This window comes from Zosterops lateralis (assembly GCF_965231275.1).
Source record: "Zosterops lateralis genome assembly, chromosome: 26".
Classification (NCBI taxonomy): Eukaryota; Metazoa; Chordata; class Aves; order Passeriformes; family Zosteropidae; genus Zosterops; species Zosterops lateralis.
In genome coordinates this window covers 4,486,276-4,508,578 of record NC_139786.1, presented here as the reverse complement: position 1 = coordinate 4,508,578, position 22,303 = coordinate 4,486,276, and the positions used below count along the sequence as shown (strand labels likewise).

General features: G+C 52.0%; 1 protein-coding gene and 1 long non-coding RNA gene across 6 annotated transcripts in view; one reads left to right on the top strand and one right to left on the bottom strand.

Annotated features, from left to right (window-relative positions):
- Positions 1-2,696: 2,696 nt before the first annotated feature.
- The window catches only part of SLC16A1 (solute carrier family 16 member 1), a 201,069-nt gene continuing 181,462 nt past the window's right edge, over positions 2,697-22,303 (bottom strand). The window contains exons 1-5 of one of the 5 annotated variants that reach the window (XM_083878492.1): positions 18,244-18,306; positions 9,444-9,701; positions 5,914-6,057; positions 4,617-5,480; positions 2,697-4,218 (exon numbers count right to left, since the gene is read on the bottom strand). In XM_083878492.1, coding sequence (XP_083734618.1) covers positions 3,944-4,218; positions 4,617-5,480; positions 5,914-6,057; positions 9,444-9,660 — 1,500 coding nt within the window. In that variant the 5' untranslated portion in view covers positions 9,661-9,701; positions 18,244-18,306 and the 3' untranslated portion in view covers positions 2,697-3,943. Of the gene's footprint in view, positions 4,219-4,616; positions 5,481-5,913; positions 6,058-9,443; positions 9,706-9,829; positions 9,853-11,207; positions 11,421-17,404; positions 17,428-18,243; positions 18,307-22,303 lie in introns of those variants that run through there. The other 4 variants (XM_083878494.1, XM_083878491.1, XM_083878495.1 and 1 more) reach the window with 4 other exon arrangements.
- Positions 18,448-21,000, top strand: LOC310919300. The gene is made up of 3 exons (XR_014591808.1): positions 18,448-18,622; positions 19,375-19,625; positions 20,497-21,000. It is a non-coding gene; the product is annotated as an uncharacterized lncRNA (long non-coding RNA).

Below are 22,303 nucleotides of genomic sequence, written 5' to 3'. Positions count from 1 at the left end.
CAACCTAAACCATTCCATGATTCTTAATTCCCTCTGCCCCTGTCCCAGCCAGGGCAGACAACCATAGCCAGACATTGCTGGCCGTGGGACAGAGACTTTTCCAGCAGCTGCCCACCCTGCCTGGCCCAGCCCCACCAGCACCTTGGCAGCGGCTGGGAACAACAGCATTTGTTTGCAGAGCAGCAGCCCAGAGAGCTTGGACAGAGCTGCACAATCAGCATAACCCAAATCTCCCAAAAGAACTGAATAAGGGCCCTGGGCAGAACAGGAGCAGGCAGGGACCCAGATCCCCTCCTCATGCTTGTCACATGAATGAGCTCTGCAGCTGGGCTCCCCTCTCCCCAGGAAGGGGATTGTGCTGCGTTGTGGGAAGGATTAGGCTGTTTCAGGAGACTGGGAATGTCTGTGGGTGAAGGGCTGTGGGGCTGCCTGGCTTCTCACAGTACCACAGGCACTACAGCCCCATGCACCAGGGAAAAGGGGCTCAAGGCAGCCATGGGGTTGGGATGCATTCGGGCACCCTGCAGGGAGGCAGTGGAGGATGGCCCAACACCACAGCAGAGGCAGCAGCAGCTTCCCAGCCCATAACCACTGCACCCAGAGGGCTCACCACTGAACTGTCCCCAAATTCCCTAACCAGAGGGAAGACAGCTGGGGTCTACCTGCCTCATCCCAGCTCCTACCATCAACAATCCTGGCTGCCACCAGCAGTCAGGACCTGGCAGCAGTTCCCAGCCAGCAGCTGGAGCAAGACCTGCTCTTCTAGGAGCCCCCAACCCCCTCCCCCACACCAGCTGCTCCAGAGCATTTCTGGCCAGCAACTTCAGATGTTTGGGAAAACAAACTTGCAGGGGAATTAGTTCCCAAGTATTTCCTCAATTCTGCTTGCTATGAAGAGAATTTTATTTTGCTGTCCTTGGAGGAAGGAAGGCGACATGGCCGAGTACACAGAGGAAACCTGTGGAAGAATGGGAGGAATCTGGCCAGCAATACTTTCACTACTCACAGCTCCTGGCCTGGGGAGCAGGAAAGCACATATGTCCCCATGGATGTACTGAGGTCCTTTGCAAAGGGATCATCCCAGCAGATCTCCATCTCCTCCAGTTAGGCAGTGCAATGGGTTCAACCTGCAGGGTACCCCTGGAACACAAGGGCTGGTTTGAGCATCCACTGCCCACTCACCCATCACCGTGGGTAAAGCCAGGGTTCCCCACCTGGTTTTTGGAGCCCTGTGCCTAATTTTGGCTCCTGTTTTACAGGTACATAGCAGTGAGAGAGGCTCTGGAAACCCAGGTCACGTACTTCCCACCACTGCAGATAACTTTGCTTGCAGAAATAACACAACTAAATATAGCTTTGCTGCTCCTGAGAGCTGAGCAATGAGCAGGCACAGGGACACAGCCCCTGCCTGGTGGGAGAGGCTGGCCCAGGGCAGGGGGTGCCATGCCTGCCATAGCAAGGACTGTGCTCTAACCCAATCAGGGCACTTAATAACCTATAGCCTAATACAGGGCAAGAGTTAAGTTTCTCCACCCAGTCCAACAGACACCTTCCTCTCTCATCTGCATTTCCACAGCACTGGATCATAGGAACAAGTTCCCACAGGAGAACCTGGAGCAAGGATAGGGCTGACACCCAGCTTCAGATAGGGCATGGAGGTCACCAGTAGAGAACAACCAGGATTTACTACTGAAGTGTTCCTAAACAGCCACATCCAACTAGCAGGAAATTATTTAAACACTTTTTTCCTTAGAAGCAGGGTTGGCTTCCTGCCCTAGTTGTGTGAGGCTCTCCCAGTGGTACTGGCTACAGGAACACCCATGTCAGCTGTGGACAGAGGCCAGACAGGACCCTCCACGTTCACAAAAGGTAGGGACCAGCAGAGAAAGGCTGAGCATATCCTGCATTGCAGAGAACACATGCTCTTCTCAACAGGCATCACCAATGCTTGGTATGGCAGAAGAGCCCAGGCCCTTCTGCAGCCCTGTCTGAGTCCCACCAGAGACCATTCCACACAGAGAGGACCTTGTCTGTGTCTACAAGAACTTGGATAACAGGAGCAGTTTCCCAGGGGTTGGTTATTGTGACTGTGACATGAGCCCATCCCTGTGGTCCACCAGACACTCCAGCTATGAAAATACTATTGCCTGGCTTTACATCACAGCTCAGTAACTGTACAACATCCTCTTGTACAAAATACTCCCCGGGCTTTATAATCTATAGTATTAAAAAAAAAAAAAAAAAACAACAATCCAGGCTGCTTTATGAGATATTTAGACCAAAAAAAGGCAAAAAGGGCCATGTAGTCAAGGAAGAGCAGTTGCAATGCAGGGCCTGAACCAGCCACAGATCCAGGGACACCAGAATAACTCCCTCAAAACCACCTTAATTTGTGGGCTGAAACTAAATGAGGGGTTAAAGGGAATTCTCAAAGGTTTTTACAGGTTTCTAAAACCAGAGTGCATGAGGACACTATGGTGTAGCCATCCCAACTGCTAACCAAAGCCTCCTCTTCCAGCTGAAAAGGAGCATCTCACCTCAGTATATGCCCTGTTTCCACAGGGTGCTGGAGCAGCAAGTGGAGAGCCAGGCCCTGCCACAGGCCCACTCACCCTCTCCCCAAAACTGACCCTAAATCTATGTGATCTGGCACATAGAAATCACACTTCTAAGAAAGAAGTTCAACATTTGACGGGTAAATTGTAAAAAAACAAGTTTATTTGAAAAAACTCAGCCTCTTAACATGAATTCTGATCAACATTTACTAGAACCTGAGAGCCATTAACCTGCTCCACGTACGTTGAGATATTTTCCAACACTAAAAAATAAAAAATAAATACATACAATTTCTTTCCTCCCCCTTACGTGTCCTAGATGTGAGAGGTTCAGCATCCACCGCCTTAAGATCTCAGTTGAACAGAAGCAAGTAAAAGAGGTTTCTCTAACAGATAAAAAGAGCAAAAGCAGAAAGTCTCAGGGATATACCACCTCCACCCACCTCACCACTCTGCCCAAGGTCAGGCACGCAAAACACATGGCTGGATGGGATGCTCTGGGTGAAACCCACCCTATGGGCAGGATGGAGCAGCACAGCCAACAGCAGTGTGAATGTCAGCACCAAAACCTGAGCCCATTTCACATCACCCAGCACTGGGCTGAGAAGAGGCACTATTGAGGCAGAGAGGGGAAGCAGAGGAGACCCCAACACTCCCCATGGAAGGCTTGGGCAAGCAGGGCTGCCGCGACCCTGGAGCAGATGACGCTACCCAACAAAAACTGCAGCCATCTTTCTTCAACCTGAATATCCCATGAGAGAACAGCTACAAAAACAGGGATTTTAAAGAACTACAGTAGCTAAACTGTTTTCAAAACATACCTAAAGACCACCTAAAGAGCCAGGAGGCACTGGGCACAGGGAGAGAGGAGCACCTCGCCCCACGCCCACATCTCCCCCGCAGAGGGCCTGCAGTAAGAAGCGTGTGAAGCAGTATTCATCCAGGGCTGGCCCTGAAGCCCATCATGCTTCAACAAATCCAGTATCCTGCTTTTTATGGCTTTTTAACAACAAAACTCCCCCAAAACGCACACATATCCCCCCACCCCCCAACCCCAAGCAGAATACAGAGCTAAAGCACAGTTTAGAGTTAAGGCTCCTTCAGATTCAGCTAGATATGGAGACTGTAAGGCACATATTAGTACATTCATGTTACTGTTAAAAAGCCAGACTGTAAAAGCCCCCCTGCCCCTGGACACACGAGGATACTGCATGTGTAGTCCTGTTACCTTTGTTTAACACAGATGGAAAGACAATTCAGAGCCTGTTTAAAAATGAACACCTGGTTTAAACACTTCTCACGGCCACCCAGCGCCAGCAGAGCTCTGCCCCAGCTGCCGCACCAGGGCAGCGGCGCTTCCCCGACACTCCGGGATTAAGACCAGTCCCTCACATGCGGCTCTCCTCCTCTTTGACACCATCCTCCACATTTTTCTTAGGTGAGGGGGCCACACCACTGTTCGCCGCTTTTTGCTTCCCAGCCTCATCAACGTTGGTCTCTTCCTCCTTCCCCTCCTTTGCTTTCTCCTCTGCCTTCTGCTCCTTTTCCACCAGGCGATAGTTGATGCCCATTCCGATGAAGAGATAGATCCCGGCGATGATCAGGACAACCCCGCAGGCCCAGTATGTGTACTTGTAGTCACCATACATGTCATTGAGCTTCCCTAAGAGACAAGGGAAGGGACAGTTTAGCAAGATGCCCCCAGAACAGCTCCAGGTCATGGAGATGCTCCCCAGAGCAGCCCAAGCCAATTACCCTCACATTCAGGCAAGGACCTGTCCCATATTCCTTTATTCCCTGTTCCCATATCCTGTGCCAGGGGTTCAGATTCCACTTCCTTGGCCATTCCTCAGATGCTGGGGTGGTCTTCTGACCACTGCCCATGGCTCAAGGGAACCCACCACCATTCACCAAGTCCAGGCAGGACAGCCATAGTCAAAGAATCATAGAATTGTTAAGGTTGGGAAAGACCTTTAAGATCACCAATTTCAATCACCAACCCAGCACCACCCCATTAAAGCCATGTCCCCAAGTGAGTTCTCCAGGCACAGCACACCCTACCTAGCATAGGGGGTCCCAGAAGCACAGGGCAGCACTCCACAATGGTCACCAGGCCAACTGCGCTGGAGAACCGCTGAGCTCCCACCAGGTCCATCAGGGTCTCAAACAGGATCGAGCTCAGCCAGCCAAAGGCAAAACCAAAGAAGCCAGCATAAATGCAGAAGCCAGCATAGGTGGTGGACATGGGGACCAAGAGGTGGCAAACCCCATTGTAAATAATAGAGATGGCAAAGAAATACTGGACGCGGGGTCTGACCCACTTGGTGTTTGCCACCAGTCCCATGGAAGGTCTGGCCACCATGTCCACAAAGGCCAGTATGGAGAGCAGGAAGGCTGCAGACTCGCTAGGAATCTTCTTGCTCTTTGCATAATTGCTGAGGAAGACCAAGGGAGTAAACAACCCAAAGAACATGATTACATTGCCTGACAGATAGAGCAGGAAGCCCCTGTGTGTGAATAGAGACAGATCCAAGAATTTGTTGATTGTCTGGAAGAATGAGGTCTTCTCTTTCTTGGCCTTTCCATCAATGAGGTCTGTGCTGGTATCACCATCATCCTTTTTCCCCGCCTTCCCAGCCTCCTGCTGCACTTCCTTATTGACCTCTTTCTTCAGCTGATCCGGCTTGGGACCTATGGGCCTCATCAGGGATCCAGCCACGCAGCAGTTCAGCAGGAGGCCACCCAAGATGAGAAAGCTGCCTCGCCAGCCAAATATGCCAAAGAAGAGCTGGTTGACAGGTGCCAGGGTAGAGAGGAAAACAGGGCTGCCCGCCATCGCCAGCCCATTGGCCAGTGGACGCTTCTTGAAGAAGTATTTGCCAATCATGGTTAAGGCAGGGTTCAGGTTGAAGGCAAGTCCAAGGCCTGCAAGAGAAAGATAAGGAGCTCAGGGCTTGGACACCCTCAGCAGCAGAAGGGCAGGGCTTCACAGCTCCATCTCCAACTTAGAATCACAGAATCATTTAGGTTGGAAAAGCCCTCTAAGATCATGGAGTCCAACCATTGCCCCACCACTGCCAGGTCCACCATTAATCCATGTCCCCAAGTGTGACATCCACATGCTGTTTTAACACTTCCAGAGATGGTGATTCCACCAGTGCCCCAGACAGTCCATTCCAACACTTGACCCACCCGCTTCCCAGCTGCATGAGCAGGAGTCAACCCCTGCTGGCAGCTAAAGAAGAGCCACCCAGGCAGTGACAAGAACCAGAATTTATGCAAATTCAGACTTCAACTAATAATTACCAGGTTGAAGTCGCTCCTTTCACTGCCCCACTAGAGCAGAGCTATCACTTACCCCCTATGACCCCAACACAGAAGTAGAGCTCCTCCACCGTGTTGCAGAAGGAGGCTGCGATGAGCCCACAGCCGGAGAGGCAGCCACCCGCAATCATGATGGGCCGGCTGCCATACTTGTTCACCAGGATGCTGCTGATGGGACCTGGGCAAACAAAGGAGATGCATCCAGAGAGCAGTTATCATTGCATGAGAGACCAGACTCACACACAAGCACACTGCAGAGGACTCCAGCTTTCACACAGTGCTGCTTCTCCCAGCGAGGGAACTGGGGTAAAGAGAAAGGGCAGGAGGTTTAGAGGCAGCTGGAGATAAGAGAATCACAAAATGGTTTCAATCAGAAGGGACCTTAAAGATCATCTTGCTCCAACTCCCTGCCATGGGCAGGGACACTTTCCACTAGAACAGGTTGCTGTAAGCCCCATCCAACCCAGTCTTGAACATTTCTAGGGATGGGGCAAACAGAGCTTCTCTAGGCTTCTCTGTGCCAGCACCTCATCACCCTCAGCGAAGAATTTCTTCCTAAATATCCAATCTAAACAAACCGTAACAGAGAGAATTGTTGAAGCACAGAAAGTTTTGACTTCCTGAGCAGTTGCCTTCTGTGGGCTGAAATAGGAGCTGCCTGGCCACCAGCTGCCCCTAGATTCAGAGTTTTAGAACAGGCTGAAGCCACTTGCCCCATGCTGTGCTGTGGGCTCTGCCCTACTTGCAGCCACCCACCACGGGCTGGGGGTCTCAGCCACAAAGCAACTGCACCATCTCCTGCCAGAGGTTTCTGATCAAGACCAGACAAAGCTGTGAGGAGCTTCACCTGCACCTGGGTGCAGGTGAAGCTCCTGAGGGCTTGGAGAGAAGTAGCACTGACCCAGGAGAAGGGGTGCTTCTATTTTCACTGCTACTCCTAAGGCAGACAGGGTCCAATTGCCCTTTTAAGTGCTTGACTATCAGGAGCTTTAATCCAAAGCAAACAGTGATTAGAGACTGCCAAGCATGCTCTACAGACACTAAAATGTATTTAAATACACTGAATGAACATCCATTGAATATTAACAGACCTTGCTTTGCCATTAACAGACAGGGAGGTTGTCAACATGTTATTCATGGGTCCTCAAATGGTACTTGACCTTTTTGCCCAGTTTAAACAAAGCCTGGAGCAGGTTACAGAAGCCTTGGCGCTGCAGAGGCTGCCCCCAGCCCCACGCATTTCATTCTGCTCTCTGCTACCAGAGGCTCCAACACAATGCCACCAGGAATGGGCCATGGCCCTGGTCCTGCGAGAGGCAGCAGCACCTGAGAACTGCCACATCACAAGTCCCACAGAGCACTCAGCACTTTGCAAAACCTGGACCTTGAACTCAGCAAACGTGATGCACCTGAACAGTCTGAAGGCAGCCACAGTCTCTCCTCTGGGAAGTCCACCTGGGAGCAGCAGGCTCCAAAGGGCAATCAGCAGGAAGCCACCCAGCTGCACAGCACCATGCACTCTAGGGCCAACTTCCCCCATACCCCCCCCCCCTTCTTTTTTAAAGAAAAAGAACTCACACCCACTCCTATTTTCTAGATTCACAGGAAGCGTTTTTGACTAAACATTACCTGATCTAACTTGGTTGCTCAGGCTGCCAAGAACATGTAAGTAATGGAATCTAATCCCAACATGGAGCTGACAAAGGGGCATTTGACACCATGACATCTGTGCATCCTGATCATGACTGCACAGGGCAGCTATAGGGAAATGTGCTGCTTCCTCACACCTAGCCCTGCCCAGGACAGGAGCTGCCCCAGCTCTGTGAGATTCCATCAGCCCAGGATGTTCCTCCAGAGGATGAACTACTTTTTCAGCCTCCAAGCAAGCAGGTGTCCTAGGAGACAGTGAAAATAGGATGCACGCTGGGACTCCACCAGTGCAATTCAGACTCTGTAAAGGGTCTGGTTTCAGGCAGGAATGAGTAGGGCATCAGCAATTCTTGTGCTTCTGCAGCTGGGGGATGAATCGTAGAAAATCCCAAGATGGAAGTGATCCTCAAGAATCAAGTTGCACTCCTGGCTCTGCACAGGACAACCCCAACAATCCCACCTTTTGCCTGAGAGCATTGTCCAAAAATGTTCCTTGAGCTCTGGCAGCCTTGGGGCTGTGACCACTGCTCTGGGAAGCCTGTTCAGTACCCAACCACCTTCTGGGGGGAAAAAATGCACCCAGGTAGATCTGGAGTATTTTCAGCATCCCTGCCACCATATGGGCAAGCAGTTCAAGACCAGCAGCTGCTGGAATTTAATGGCAACAGCTCAATGGAAGCAGGAGAGACAGTATCACCATGAAGGGAAGGGGACATGGCGACAGCCACAACTCCAGTACCAGAGGAGGGAGTTCTTACCCCTTCTGCCAGGCAGCTCCAAACAGTGCCCCTAGAAGAACCAACTCTGAGCTATTGGGAGAAGAGGAGTGGCCCAGATTGAGTCTCATTAAGGCAGTTACACGGTTTACAAGCTTGTTACAACATTGGAGCACAGAAATGTGCTGGTCGCTTCGCTAGCTGAGCTAGGACAAAGCAGAGCCTGTTCCGTGCAAAGGAAAAGCCTCGTGCTCAGCCGAGAGCTGACGTCAGCTCCTTTGGATGCACAAACCCAACAAGGCTGCAGGCAACTCGCCAGCTGGGGACTGGCAGCAGGGACAAGCTCCCATTTGCCTCTGAAGTGGCCACAACAGCAGGCTCACAGTGCTTCCTTCAGCCCATCACAACGCTGTGTTTGCAGGCACATATAAGACCCCAGGGTCTAGAGACCAATAACACTCTGCATGCTCCTCACCCATTAAAAACACGCATAAAGTACCCAGCTTGGGAATTAAAAACCTTCAAATGACAGCTTCTGAAAGGACAGGGGAGGGAGGGGAGTTGTTTTCGTTTAGATGGGTTTGCCTTATTCTGTTCATGTCTCTGTACTTCCAGTGCACACTCATCCTCAAAAAGCACAAGCTGCCTCTTGACACCAGCAAGCAGCTACATGTGACATGAGGCTTCAGTGCATTCTAAGCACAACTGAGCTGATGAGAAACTGGGGATACATCCCTAGATATATCCACTATTCCCCAAACTGGAAAAAAAATTAAAAAATCATTGTCTTAGCTGAAAGAAAGTGCCCCTGAGAGCAGGGCTGCCACATGTGACACAGCAGCTCCCCGGCCTTCAGGAAGATGCTGAGAGCAGACACAGCATCTCCAGCCTTCTGTAACAGGAACAAGGGCAGAATTACACAAGTCATAATTCCCCGGAAAGATTTTACAGCTTTGCAGAGGAGTACAGATTAACCCGGTTTTTGCATTCTGGGCATTAAATGGAACTTTTTGAACAACCCCCTTTAAGAAAACTCATTAAGGGAGTTTTTGCTCTCACATAAAGAGAGAATTCCAAGTTTTAGCAAAATTTTGGTTGTTCCCACTACAGTCAGGTGGGAATCACCAGCCCCAGCAGGAGACCAGCATCTTGTGCTGTGATGCAGAAGCACATGTACCACTGCCCCCAGCCCACTTACCTCCTGCATACATAACAGCCAGCATGATGGAGGAAATCCAGGAGACTTTGCTGCTGGACGCATTGAAGATGACCTCAATCTCTTTGAAGAACACTGTGATAGATTTGGGGAAGGCATAGGAAAATCCAATGGAGATGAAAGCTCCGATGACAACAGCCCATCCCCACCCTCCTTCAGGAGGAGTGTATCCTACGGGGCCTCCAATGGCCGGTGGCATCTTGAATCAAGTCGGCGATGACTCAGTTGGGGATCAAAGATCTGCAAACGACAAAGTGTTGCCTCAGTTAAAGCAGAATCCCTGCTCCTGGCATACAACTGCACGACTCAAGCTCAGTTTGCAAGGCTGGCCCTGCACCAGTGCCCCCACCACCATAAGGAAAGCTGACCTGTGAGGTGAGAGCAGCCCAGGATCACCAGCACAGTGCGCCACCCCAAATACAAATACACGCTCAGATTGCAGCTGGCCTTTAAGAGTCCCAGTCAGCACACATTTCTAAGTGACAAATTTAAGACATGACACCCTGACCTAATCTGGAAAGGGCAGGCGGTGTCTGTGACAGCAGCCAGGGCTCATCTGCATAGGCAGAGCTCCCACAGCATCTCCAGGAGTGCAACTCCAGTACTGCAAAATCCCAAGAAGCCCCAGGCCACCTAGAGCAGGAGCTGCACATCAAGCTTATTATATGCAGACACACTGAGGGGAAGTAAGTCCCCATGCACATACCAAACAGGACACCTCTATTTCTACTGAAAAAGGGCAGTTGGGTGTCAGAGCACACCCTCCATCCCTAAAGGTCAGGGACTGTGGCTAAACTTAGCCTGAGCAGTGACTAAGGAAGGCATCTATATGCCACCAGGGAAGGCAGAGATGGATCCCCACAGAGCAGTCCCAGCAGAGTCTGGTTCCCCTGCTGTTTGACCCTGCCAGGGCACCTCCTGACCCAACTGTATCCAAACCCTCCTCCTTGATCAAAAAGGCTACAGCAGGTTTCACAATGCACCCAAGAATAAAAACAATTAACCTAAAAAGCTCGAATCCAGAAGCAATTAGAAAGCAAAATGAACAGGAAAATGTCATTCAGGCTTGCTGAAGTGTTGAATCCCCTTGGAGAGGCTGATTGGGAACAATCCAGAGGCCATCAGGGTGAGGCTGCTCATGCATGGGCCCACACTGCTGCAGAACTAGATCACACTCCAGAGCTGCTGTTAATCCAAATGTAGGCTGGTCCAGGCAGCCAAGAGCAGCGCAAGGCATCACAGCAAGGAACCATAACAAGGGTAGCTGGTCACAAACAAGGGTGACAACATGCAAAGCAACAGAAATCGCTGCCAGCCCCAGAACTCCTGTGTGCCTCCAGGGATTTCAGAAGGCATTTTCTGATGCACTGCAGCCCTCCCCAGCCTCACAGCCAGAGATACCCCCACCCATATTAAGTGCATCAGCCAAGGGGCAACATCAGGCTCCTTCACTAGAGCCTGCCCCTCACACCACAGTTCTCTGCTGCTCAGGTCTGCACTTGAGGAAAAAGCCAGCTTCGAGCAGAAGAGCCTTTTCCAGAGCTCCTGAGGCCATGCCAGGCACAGTGACAACTTCAAAGCAGTGTGGTGCTGGCTCAGAGAGGTGCAGCCTCCTATTTATAGCCTGTATCCACCTCAGCTCACAGTGATTACCATCTCATCCATGCCTGCTGACATGCCAGCATCTACCTGGCACAATCCTATAGCACACACTACAGGACTAAAGGCTCCTGCCTTCTCACTCACTCTGTGTCACTTGGAGCACATCCAAGGCTGAGATCTCAATGTCCTGGTTGAAGCACAGCTGGTGATCCAGAGTCGTGGGGAGATCCTACTCCTTCCTACCTGGCACTGGAGGTACTGGCACCAGTTATCTGATACAGCACCAGGTTTGCCAGAGCCATCTGACACCTGGCCACGGTAATGCCCCGGATCCACATGGGGCGAGAGGAAGAAAAAGCACCAGAGGTCAGTTTCTGTAAGCTGCTAAGGCTGGTTTACTGTGACCCAGACAATGATTTTTCACTGGCAGGGTATTTTCCTGCATCCTGGGCGGTGCAACACATGACCATCACGAGCAGCTCCAAGCCACCCGCCACTCCAACAAAGGAATCATTGACAAGACGCTGCCCCTGGCACGTCCGCAGCTGAACTATGCCCAGGAGCCAGAGCCCATTTCTTCTGATTTCCTCTCCGGGACTCACCAGGATGAGCCCTTATCTATGATGTCTGGCTACAGGCAGATCACTGGGCCAAAACACACCTGTGAGCACCCACCTGGGACAAGCAGCCACCAAGAAACTGCCAGGCTCTACAGAAACTCCTCATGCAGTCTGATCTCTTGGAACACAGAGCAGCCCACCCACCCACCATAAGCCCTGGGAATTGCTGAACATGCCCTCCCCACACAAGCTGCATACTGGAGTATGCCACCTCTTTCTAGGAGTCACACTGAGCTTTCTCAGCCTTCAGTGAACCCTAAAGCATCATCCAACCACACAGATTTATCCAAAACATTTTTGGAAGCTGAAACTGCCAGGTGTTGGCTATAAAAGCTCCCAGCAAGGAATATAATCTACTTGTGAGCACTAATTAAAACAACAGGCAATAAAAGCCATCCAAGGCAAAGGCTGAGGGGGTTCTGATGAGGCGTTGGGGATTTTTCCCTTTTGTCCCTGACATATACACTGGTTTAATTCTTCCACTGCTCCAAAATGTCTGTGGCTTGGTTAATTTATTTTTTCTTCCCCTACAAGCAGCATTCCTCCTCCTGCGGGTGCTGAGGTGTCATCTCTCTGTAAAATAAAAGGCTTCTGGCAGGTTAGACATGACCTCTCTTGCATTGCTGAGGCACAATTAAAACCCTGAGCTGAACAAGGTTTTGAGACCAAAGATTCCCAAAGTCTGACGCCAGAGAGTTTACACAAGGACTTCTGCATGCCACAACACTTTTCCCTGACTCACTGAAAATCCTTATTAAGAAAGATCAGTTTTAGAAAGCTCATCCTTCAACCCCATTAGGCTTCCTTTTAGTCCTTGAACTCACACAGAAGTAGTTTCAAACAATTGAAGGAAAAAAAAAATAAAGCACATGTAAGGCAGCCAGCCCAACCGGAAAGATTCCCTCCCTCTTCCAAAAAGGAAAAAAAAAAAAAAAATTGAAAAAAAAAAAAAAAAATTAAAAACACCCCACCACAGTCATGACATTTTCAGCTCTGTTCTGGAAGAGCTGCAACATGTAATACATGATTAGAAATCAAATGCACAGCTGCCAGGCAGCCAGCTACAGTTTGCCCTATTAAGAAATAAAATAACCATATTTGCAGTAATTAAGACTGATGAGACCAAGTAATGGCTATGAGTATCACAACTGCTCCCTATAAAAGTCCTGACTAATCTGCAGGAATGGGTAGCCTACAGCCACACTCCTCTGCACAGCAACAGTGAGAGAAGGAATTGAGGCAATGAGGATAGTATCACCTCAGAACCCTCAGGAGACTAAAACCCTGCCATCTCCCAGGTTCCACCCACAAGCAGTTATCCTTTCTCCAGTGGGGCTTGGAACAGTATGATTTCAAGACTTTTAGTTACATAATGCAGTAAATTGCTGCGCTTTTGAAAGCTCAGATTGGCAGGACTCCAGCACAGAAAGACAGAGGCTCACATTTATAAAGTGCTGCAAATGCCCCGAAGTATTTTCTAGGGCAAAGCCTTTATCGAAGTGGCTCACACCACTCCTTTCTGGGGTCAAAGGAAGAGGGACATACCACCATCCAAGCAGAGGCCCTGCCCAGGCACAACACACCTCTGCCTCTTCTCACACATTCCTGCAGCTCAAGGCCTCCCTACGCTGCAAATACACTCAGGGACATCTGCTGCCCTTGGAGCTCACAAAGCCTTTCCCCTCTGAGAGCACAGCTCTCAAAGTGCCTGGGAGCTGGAGCAGGGCAGGCAGGGAGCCTCAACTCTTGCTCTCATGGAGCTGAACAGGCAGATAGCCCCCTATCTTTCTCCTATAACCCATAATCAGCCTAGTTATCAGCTAGCCTCACACAGGCTTGGGCTGCTGCCAGCAGAAGTTCATTTGGCATCTTAGCAGGTGTGAAATCCACAGCGGGTCATTCCACCCCTGCCATCTTTGATTCCTGTGTTCCCCCAGCTTCTGAGATGGACATAGCACTGTCCAGAGCAGGATCTCAGCAGCAAAAAGATGTCCAGGGATGTCCCAGCTATCCAACAGCCATTTGGGCCCCTTGTGCCTTCATCAGCTGGACCCAGCCTTTAGCCTGGAAATGGCAACACTGAAACACCTAGGTCAGGCAGGATGGGCACAAAGCTGCCCCTTGCTAGCAGCACAATTGGCACACCCCGAGAGAGCTCTTCCCTCAAGCCCCCAGCAGAAAGAGGGATGCTGTTCCACAGGAGCCTGTTCCCATCAGCCCAGCCCAAAGGATTAGCCACATCTACCCCTCCAAGCCCAGCTCACCACAAGAGGTTCAGCACAGGGCCATAAACATCCACGGGACACTTGCCCAACATGAGGAGCTGGCAGGCCCCCAACACCTCTTCTGATCCCTGAAACTAAACTGAGATCTCCTGGGGAAATGAAGAGGCTGGCAATCACCAGCTGTTCACAGCCAATAACGCTCTACAGCTTCAAATTTGGCCTTTTTCTGGCCTGAAGTAAGATGAAACAGATTGTCAGGAGTTGAGACACCACTTTCACCAGTTTTAAGCGGGTTTAGAGCATTATGCACAGAGCTCTAATTCCAACAAGCACCCACAGCCGGGGTTTAACCTGGCTGCACATAGTCTACGTGACTCCCCAGCACTTCCAAGGGCTCTGCACCAGGACAATAGTCAATTGAGGCCCTGCTCAGCCCCAGCCTTTGCTGCCAGGGTTAGCCAAGGTCAGTAGCACAGGCAGGGCTCACTCAAGGCCAGCAGCCCGCACAGGCAAGCTCAAAGTTCCGGCCAGAAGCAGCCCAGCCCAGCCAGTGCCTCTTCCCACCAGGGATGGCCAACACATTCCCAGACATGCCCCGGTCTGCCGGGCCAGTGAGCCAACACCAGCACGCAGACAGACAGACGCCATGGGGCACAGCTCCCCCAGCTCCCCCGCTGGCAGCACGAGCCCCAGCCCGCAGAGACACAGATCAACCTGCTCACTCCACCAGCCACAACCATGGACTTTTCCTGGACACTCAGAATTGGTCTCTCTGGTGGACACAGCCCCTCAGCCCCCAAAACACTCCCAGCATGGCACAGGGCATGAAAAGCTGCAGGCTGCCCTGCAAAGTGAGATGTTGGGATAATTTGTTGGCAGCTTTGGGGGAAGTCAACCAACCAGAGAGATGAGCAGGTATTTGTGTCCACCAGAGAAGCTCCCATTTGGGGCTGCTGTGCCTGGTTGATAATATCAGCAACACTCAGCAAGGACCAAGCATCTTACTAGTGTGAGAAAGCATGAAGTCAAGCTTAAGCAACTACCAACAAGCCCAAGTGAGAAAGCCTGGCTTATTTCTACACCAGAGCCTGGCTGTGGTCATGGCTCTTCTAGAGCCCTCTAATCCAAACCCTGCAGCCAGCAGGGCTTGCAGACCAGTTACATGAATATCATGTGATGTAAGCAGCTCTTGCATGTAATCTCAGCTCACATCAGCTTCAGCCCCCAGCATAGCACCTGGAGTTCCCTCTCTGACTGTCCCCTCACCCCTAGGGAAAGGGATTCTCACAGCACCAGCCAATCCCTTGTCTCAGGAGGGGATGGGGGTGCTCAAGCCCCTGTACAAGGTTTCCCCCAGGTCACACCCTGAGCACAAGTCATGCTCTACCAGGACAGAGAGTTGATCCTCCCCGCACCAGCGGTGCTCAGGAACGCTCCCAGGACACCCTGTGCCCGCCCGGAAATCCTCAGAATGAGAAAAATGTAGTATAGAATAGCATTGGCATTCTTTCCTTAGAGACCCACAATGCCAGACAGAGACAGCTCCGGGTGTCTTGGCAAAGCAGGGGGCTGCAAAATCACAAAAAGTCACAGTGGTCATCATCAAACAGAACTGTCGGGCCCTTCCCTAAGAGCAGAAGTCTGAATTTTGATCCCAGCCACTTCACATTATTGCTACCTTCGAGCCCTCAAACCACAGATGAGTAAGCACCAGGATGGAGGTGGGACATGCACACTAAGGACCCAAAAGCACAAGGGTGGAGGTGGGAGAGGAGGTCACACCAAGGACCCAGGAGTACATGAATGGAAGTGGGACACTCACACCGAGGACCCAGCCCTCAAACCAGGACCAAGGCAACACTGGGATGGAGGCAGGAGAGGAGGTCACACCAGGGGCCCAGTGGCACTCCGGTGATTGTGGTTTCAGTAATTAACTACAGCCCCACGTGGATTTTCCTTGGCTACTGCCCTGGAATACCTACTCTGCAGCGGCTCTAAGGACACAGTGAGTCATACCGATACACCGGTGAGAGGCTCCCACTTTCCTAAAAGTCTGTTAAACGCTGATTCCAGAGGAGGAAATGGGAAAGCCATAAAAGTGCAACAATAGATTTGCTCTACAGGGCTTAATGAGATGCACCTCCCAAACCTACGTGCAGCTTTTCTACTTCTAAGAAAGAAGATCTAAAATGACAGCATGAAAATCACCGAGTATTTTCCACCTTAGCTGCCAGATAAATCAGGCCAACTGTGCCAAATAGGAGCCAAGAGAAAGCACATGCCACCATTCACACCTTTTCTAAGTAACACTTGCTGGAAGAGAAAAATGTTTCACACCTTCCCAAGGGTGCCACAGGCACCCCCACGACTTTAGGGCAGGGAGATTTGCCATACACCAGCAGAACTTGTTTGTAATTAGGAGGTCCATCACCTCAGCGGTTCATCTAAGACAAAGAAAGTTCCTTCCCAACAAAGGCGCTATCAGGAGTTTGGGGGATTTCTTTACGCCCAGCACACTCCAGCTGTTCCCTGCCCTGGCCCATTTCTCAGCACTGCTCCTTTCCTTCCAGACACAGCCAAGGAAACCTCAGTGCAAAGTCACCCAAGAGAATCCAGCAGCACTAAATTACCTCACTTAGCATGAAAATGGGATGCCTGTGCACCACAAAAAGACATAAGGCTCCCAGAAAGGCACAAGCCCAGAATCATTATACCTGCTTCCTTGTGATGCAACTAAGAAAATCCACCTTCTTCCTCAGAAGAAACTTAAAAGCTTGAGACCATGAGTAACCATTGTGCAAAAGGTGCACCCTTAAAGCGTACGGTATGAGCATTCAGGCTATTTACTGTTTCAGGACACAAATCCCACCTCTCTTGCTGCAGATACAATTTACAGTTTCCTTCTGATACTCCTGTTCACACTCATCCCCTTTGCCTAAGTCAACTTTCAAACCCTCCAGCACCGTTCACTTTCATGAGGCATTTGTGGACCCTCCCGCTGCAGGACTCCTGCCCGACCTGCAGCACCCACCGTGGGTGAAGCATTCCAGCAGCACGTCTGGAGCCCAGTCCCGCTGAACTCCCCGAGCATCTCACCCTGGGACCAGCAGACACCTACCAGGGGCCACCAGGCTTCAAGCAGAGCTGACCCCAGGGCCAGAGCTGGAAGGTGCTGGCTCTAGGAGCGTTCTGACAGCCCCTTGCAACCCAGCGAGTGTAAGCTACCACCGGCCACCAGTGAACTCCAGCAGCCCCAGTTTTCTGCTGCTGGTCACCACAACGCCTCACCGGCTGAGTGATGCACACACCGGAGGGTGGAATGCGCGCCCCAAACACACATGGGGTCATCAAGACCCTACTACTACTACCTCTTCCCTGAGCAAGGCAGAAACAAGCGCTAAGGGCGCCTTTCCTGGACGCGGAGCACGGTTCTGCGGTCCATCCCGCACAGCCAGCAGGGGAGCACGGTGCTCAAAGGCTTGGGTGACTCACGCACCTGAGCAGCCTGGAATGCCCGAGGTCCAGCTCTGAGCACCTGCCAAGAGGAACCACCTGAAAGCCGGTGCTCGCGGCATCCCCGTGCAGTGCTCGCCCGGGTGATGGAGGCTGCAGGAGGGTTCCCCATCGGGACGGGAACTACCCCCGGGCAGCCCCATACCGCAGACCCACTCCCACGACATGGTTCCCACGCTGCTTCCAGGCCCCCCCGTCTTTATCAGGAGCCAAACACACACAGTGATCACCTCTTCCCTGCACCCCAATGTTTATCGAGCGCCCTCAAATGATGCGAAGATTCCCCCGAGCGGCTCCACAGACACGCTGGGGCAGCAGCCTGAGGGGCCGGGCAGGGAGAACGCGGAGCTTCCCGCAAGAGGGAACCCCCACCTCGGGGCAAGCGGGCTACCCGGGCCCCCCGAGGCCCCCACCATCCATCCTGACCGTTCACCGGGAGAAGGAGGCGGGAGAAAGCCCGGCCCCAGAGCGCTGCTGCCGGCGAGACGGGGACGGGGCAGGGCGCTGTGGGATCCTCACCACGCGGCCATACCAGAGCGGGAACAAAACATGGCTCCCCCCTCAGTTCGGGGGCGGGGGAGACCCAAGCGGCGGTTCCAATAGAGCCAGAAATGCCGGTGCGAAACCGACGGGCCACGGGGGCGGGCCCCCTCCCCAAGAACGGCACAGGACTATCACTGGCTCCAGGACCTCCGAGCCGAGCCGGGCCGGGAGCCGCCGGCACATGTGGAGCTCCCAGACCCGATGGCCTGACGCTGAAACCGCCGCCTCCCCTTCCTTCCCGCCCGCCCCGTCGCGCCACGCGGGCCGCCCGAGCCTCACCTGCGGTGCCGCCGCCGCCGCCGAGTGCGGCCGCCCCCGCCCCCCGGCGCTATAAGGGCGGAGGGGCCCGGGGGGCGGAGAGGGGCGGGCCCGGCCCGGCACAGCCCCGCCCCCGCGCGCCACGTGCGCCTGGCCGGGCCCCCCCCGACCCCCGCCCGCCCCCTCAGCCCCGCGGCCGCGGCCCGGGCCGTGCGCCCCGGCACGTACCGCCCCGCCGCGGCCCGCCCCGGCCCTGCGGGCCCCGCTGCCAGCGGGACGGGGATCGGGGCCGCCTGTGCCGGGAGGCCGGGCCGGATGACACTGCCCGGCGCGGCGGCAACGCGGGATTTCCCTGAATTTGTCCCACGGAGTGACTCGGCGCGGGAGTTCCACTCGCGAGGCAGGAGCCGGGGGTCCCCTTGCCCCTCAGTGGCGGATCCTGATATCTCCCGGGGGTCTTGGACACGCTCCCGGGAGTCCTGACCCAACCTGTGGGGTTCCTGGCCCTGCTCCCGGGGGCCCTGACCCCACTCCCGGCAGTCCTGGCCACATTCCTGGCATACCTGGCCCTGCCCCCGGTGGTCCTGGGCCCCTTCAGGTGCAGAATGCTGTATACAGTGTCTGTATTAAGACCCATCAGCACTTAAAAATCCATTAAAATTGTAATCCGTTGCCTGACGATTGTGCTTTTATGGTCACCACAACATTTCTTAGCGCTGCCAGCCCACAGTGGCAGCTGTGTTCCCATGAAGATAAGAACACACTGCCCCGGGGGACATTTGTGGTGGATCGCAGTTATTTCAGCTGGGCCTTTGTGCCCAGGGATGTGAAGGAGCTGGATGCCCTCACCATTTCACCCACAATTTGGTTCTGCAGGATAAAACAGTCCCAGGCTCCGCATGACAAACACCTCAGTGCACGGGAGAGGCCCTTGCTGGGAGCATGCTCCCATCCCAAGCAGAGCTCCATCTCTGGATGCAAACCAGCCTATGGCAGCCATCCATCCCATGTTCCTCAGTCCCCACGTGTCCCACGTCCTGCACAAAGGGACTGTTACCTGGGAATGTTTTTCTCTGGCTGCTGTATCCCAAAGCCTAATGGATGCTACTTGGTTTCTGGGTTGCATGTCTAATGCTCTAATTTGTTTTACAGCCAAAAGAAGAGTGGTGTAGTTCAACTGTGAGTCAAGGAAGGGAAAGAAGGGAATAAACAGTGACACTCCACAGATGGAGACAGAGCAGCTGTGAGGAGGTGCAAGCACTTCCATATCAAAAGAACCACGGCTCCTCCATCAGAGCAAGCATGGTCACGGATTAATTCTGAGCGTGTTGAGGCACTGAATCGACCAGGTGCACTCACTAAAAGGCCAGGGACTATAACCAACTCTTTCACCCACTTCTGAGGTAAGACACCATAACCCAAAGAGAGAGTGGGTGGGAGGATCTCTTGATCCATCTATTCCTGTGTGACTGAGCAGGGAGAGGCCTGCACTTTGTTTTGCTTAAACAACAAGATAAATAACAATTCAAAGGGGCAATTTTGGATCAAGGTGCCTCTTGGCTCTGCTGTTAAGATCCTTCCTAGGCTCAAGTTCTCTGCTCCACAGGGGACAAGCACTGGGAAGTGCTGTGGTGGATTCCAGTTTTCTCAAGGGAAACTTCCAGTTTCCTTTGAGAAGACTCAGTACTGCTAGGATGAATGAAGCCAGAGAGAATGTTCTTCATCTGGCACTGACATGCAATGCCCCATTTGGGTGGGTTTTAGAGTAATGTGCAAAACAAGAGGCTGGAGATGGCAGAACTCAAGTGAGCAGTGATAGGCTGGAAGGGCAGGTGAGAAGCTCCAGGACATCTCTGCTGTTCCTATTCCTGCTGCTCCTGCTGTGTCTCCATCTTACTGAAAATAGGAAGGAGTCCTTCCTGCTCTGTGCTGCTGCATTTTTGTCTCCTTTAAAAAACGGATTTAATATTAATCCTATTAGGAGATTTTTTTTTCTTGTGAGGAAAACAGGATATTATTTCAGGATATTGGGCAACAAAGCTGTCCTTGAAAAGCAACACTAAGTCTTGCTTCTGACTGCATTTGTAGTGGACAATGATCAAGTTCAACATCCGGGATAGCCAAACCATTTCATTTTCAGAATGTGAGAGGGGCCTCAGCAGAGCAGTACAAATTCAGGTTTTTTGTGTTCCACTGTAAACAACCTATGACCTCTAGTAATCTCAAAACATAATCATTAATTTTGATTTCTCTTGGAATTAATGTCTCTAGCAGATGTAGAAGTCTAGTCCTCATCTGTCATGAATACGCATGTCCTGCTTGATAAGAGAAGTAATAACATGAGTCCAAATCCAGGAATTATTGGAATTCTCTTGGGAAAGTCTGTTCTATTGAGATATCCATCCTGACTACGCTTTGGAAAAGGGTTTTCTGAACTTTTGGATTGACATTTCACTTCAACTGAGCTTCCAGGCTCTGAGTTTACCCCATGACAATGGAAGCAGAAGAAAAGGGATCAGATCACTGTCCTCATGGAATGTGCAAGTTCTCCTCCATGGATGATATAGGTATGACACTGTTCAGGGGTGTGTTGGTGTAACGGTCTCTGTCATTGTTTAGAAAATAATCCGCCATAGAAAGAAAGGGCCTGCTGAGATGGAAGACCTCTGTGGTTGTGTTCATTTCTATGCTCATTTAGGCCAACACTCTTTACCTGTCTGGACTCCCATTGCTGCTCTGTTGCCGCCTGTGTCAGGCTCATGGAGAAGTCCCCCAGCAATGCAGACCAGCACTTAACAAGGTTGTGATTCCCCAGAGATCTCCCTTGGATTCTGACACTTGTGGCCATGTCAGAGAGACCTGTGTTTGCCAGCATGGAGAGCCACTTGTTACCTAGTGGCAGTGGGGATCAGCTGTTGGGGCATTGTGTGACCAGTGAGTGGTGAGACAGACAGTGATTTGGGTCATGAGACGATGTAAGGTCAGCAGAAAGAGGATAACCTCCTGTAGTCTTTCTCAGAAGCCCTGACCAAAAGCGACTTCCACCTCCCTGTGAGATCCAGGGGAAAGGGAGTGAGGAGGATGGTGTGGGGTGGTGGCAGTCAGAGGCAAGTGGCAGCAAGTCAGATGGTCCTGCTGTTCCAGATGGGAAGAGGGTAACTGTGCCCTGTAGAGAGCTTTGCCTGCTGCATTTGCTTTGACCTGTTTTTGCTGCATCCTGCCTAGAAAGAGAAGGTTGAGCTGGGTCCAGCTGCATCCTGGCAGCTGCCACTCCTGCTCTTTGCTGCCAGGAGAAGCATCCTCTCCTTGAAGAGCTTGCCTAGAAATAAGAGATCCTTAACCACATGGAGACCACATGGAAAAAGTTGAGATGTCACCATTGCTGTAGTCCTCCCTTGTGCCTTACACTGTGCCTCTTCCTCATGCTCTGGGGTAAGAGCTCCCTGGTTCTGTTCAATGGGCCCCTCATGCTGCAGCCTGCACAAGTACATCAGCCTTTGCCAAGGAACTTATCTGCCACAAGAAATAGTATCTCTGTTCCTCCTGCCCCTCCATTCTTGGACCAGAAGAAAGTGAGGCTGTTCAATGTCCTTTTTCCAATACTAATTCAACACTCTGTGAAGACTCACTCATGAAGCTCTCTGCTCTCTCTTCAAGGAGTGTGTGGGCTGCTGTCCTCCCTGATTGCTATCCCATATGTTCCCAGTGTAGTGACTTGTTCTTTCCACATTCTGTTTCCTTGTTTCCCAAGTGCTGGCTGTCTGACAAGCATATCTTCGCAGCAGCAGCTCTCTCTCAAGCAGGTAACTCATCCTTTAGGGTGAGTAGCCAGTGCTGCCTGTGCCTCCATGCAGGCAGGGGAAGGGGCTGGTGTTTCTATGCAGGCACGAGGGAGTTGGTGGGTAAATATCACCCCGGGGAGTGACAGCCCACTGGAATGGGGCATCACCATGGAGGAGAGATGGAAGTGATGCTGCTGGATGAACACCTAACTGCATCCCAGCAACACTGTTGTTGTCTTCAGGCTAGGGTCAGTCAAACTAGTCTGACCAGCACAAGATCCTGTTCTGCTACATACACC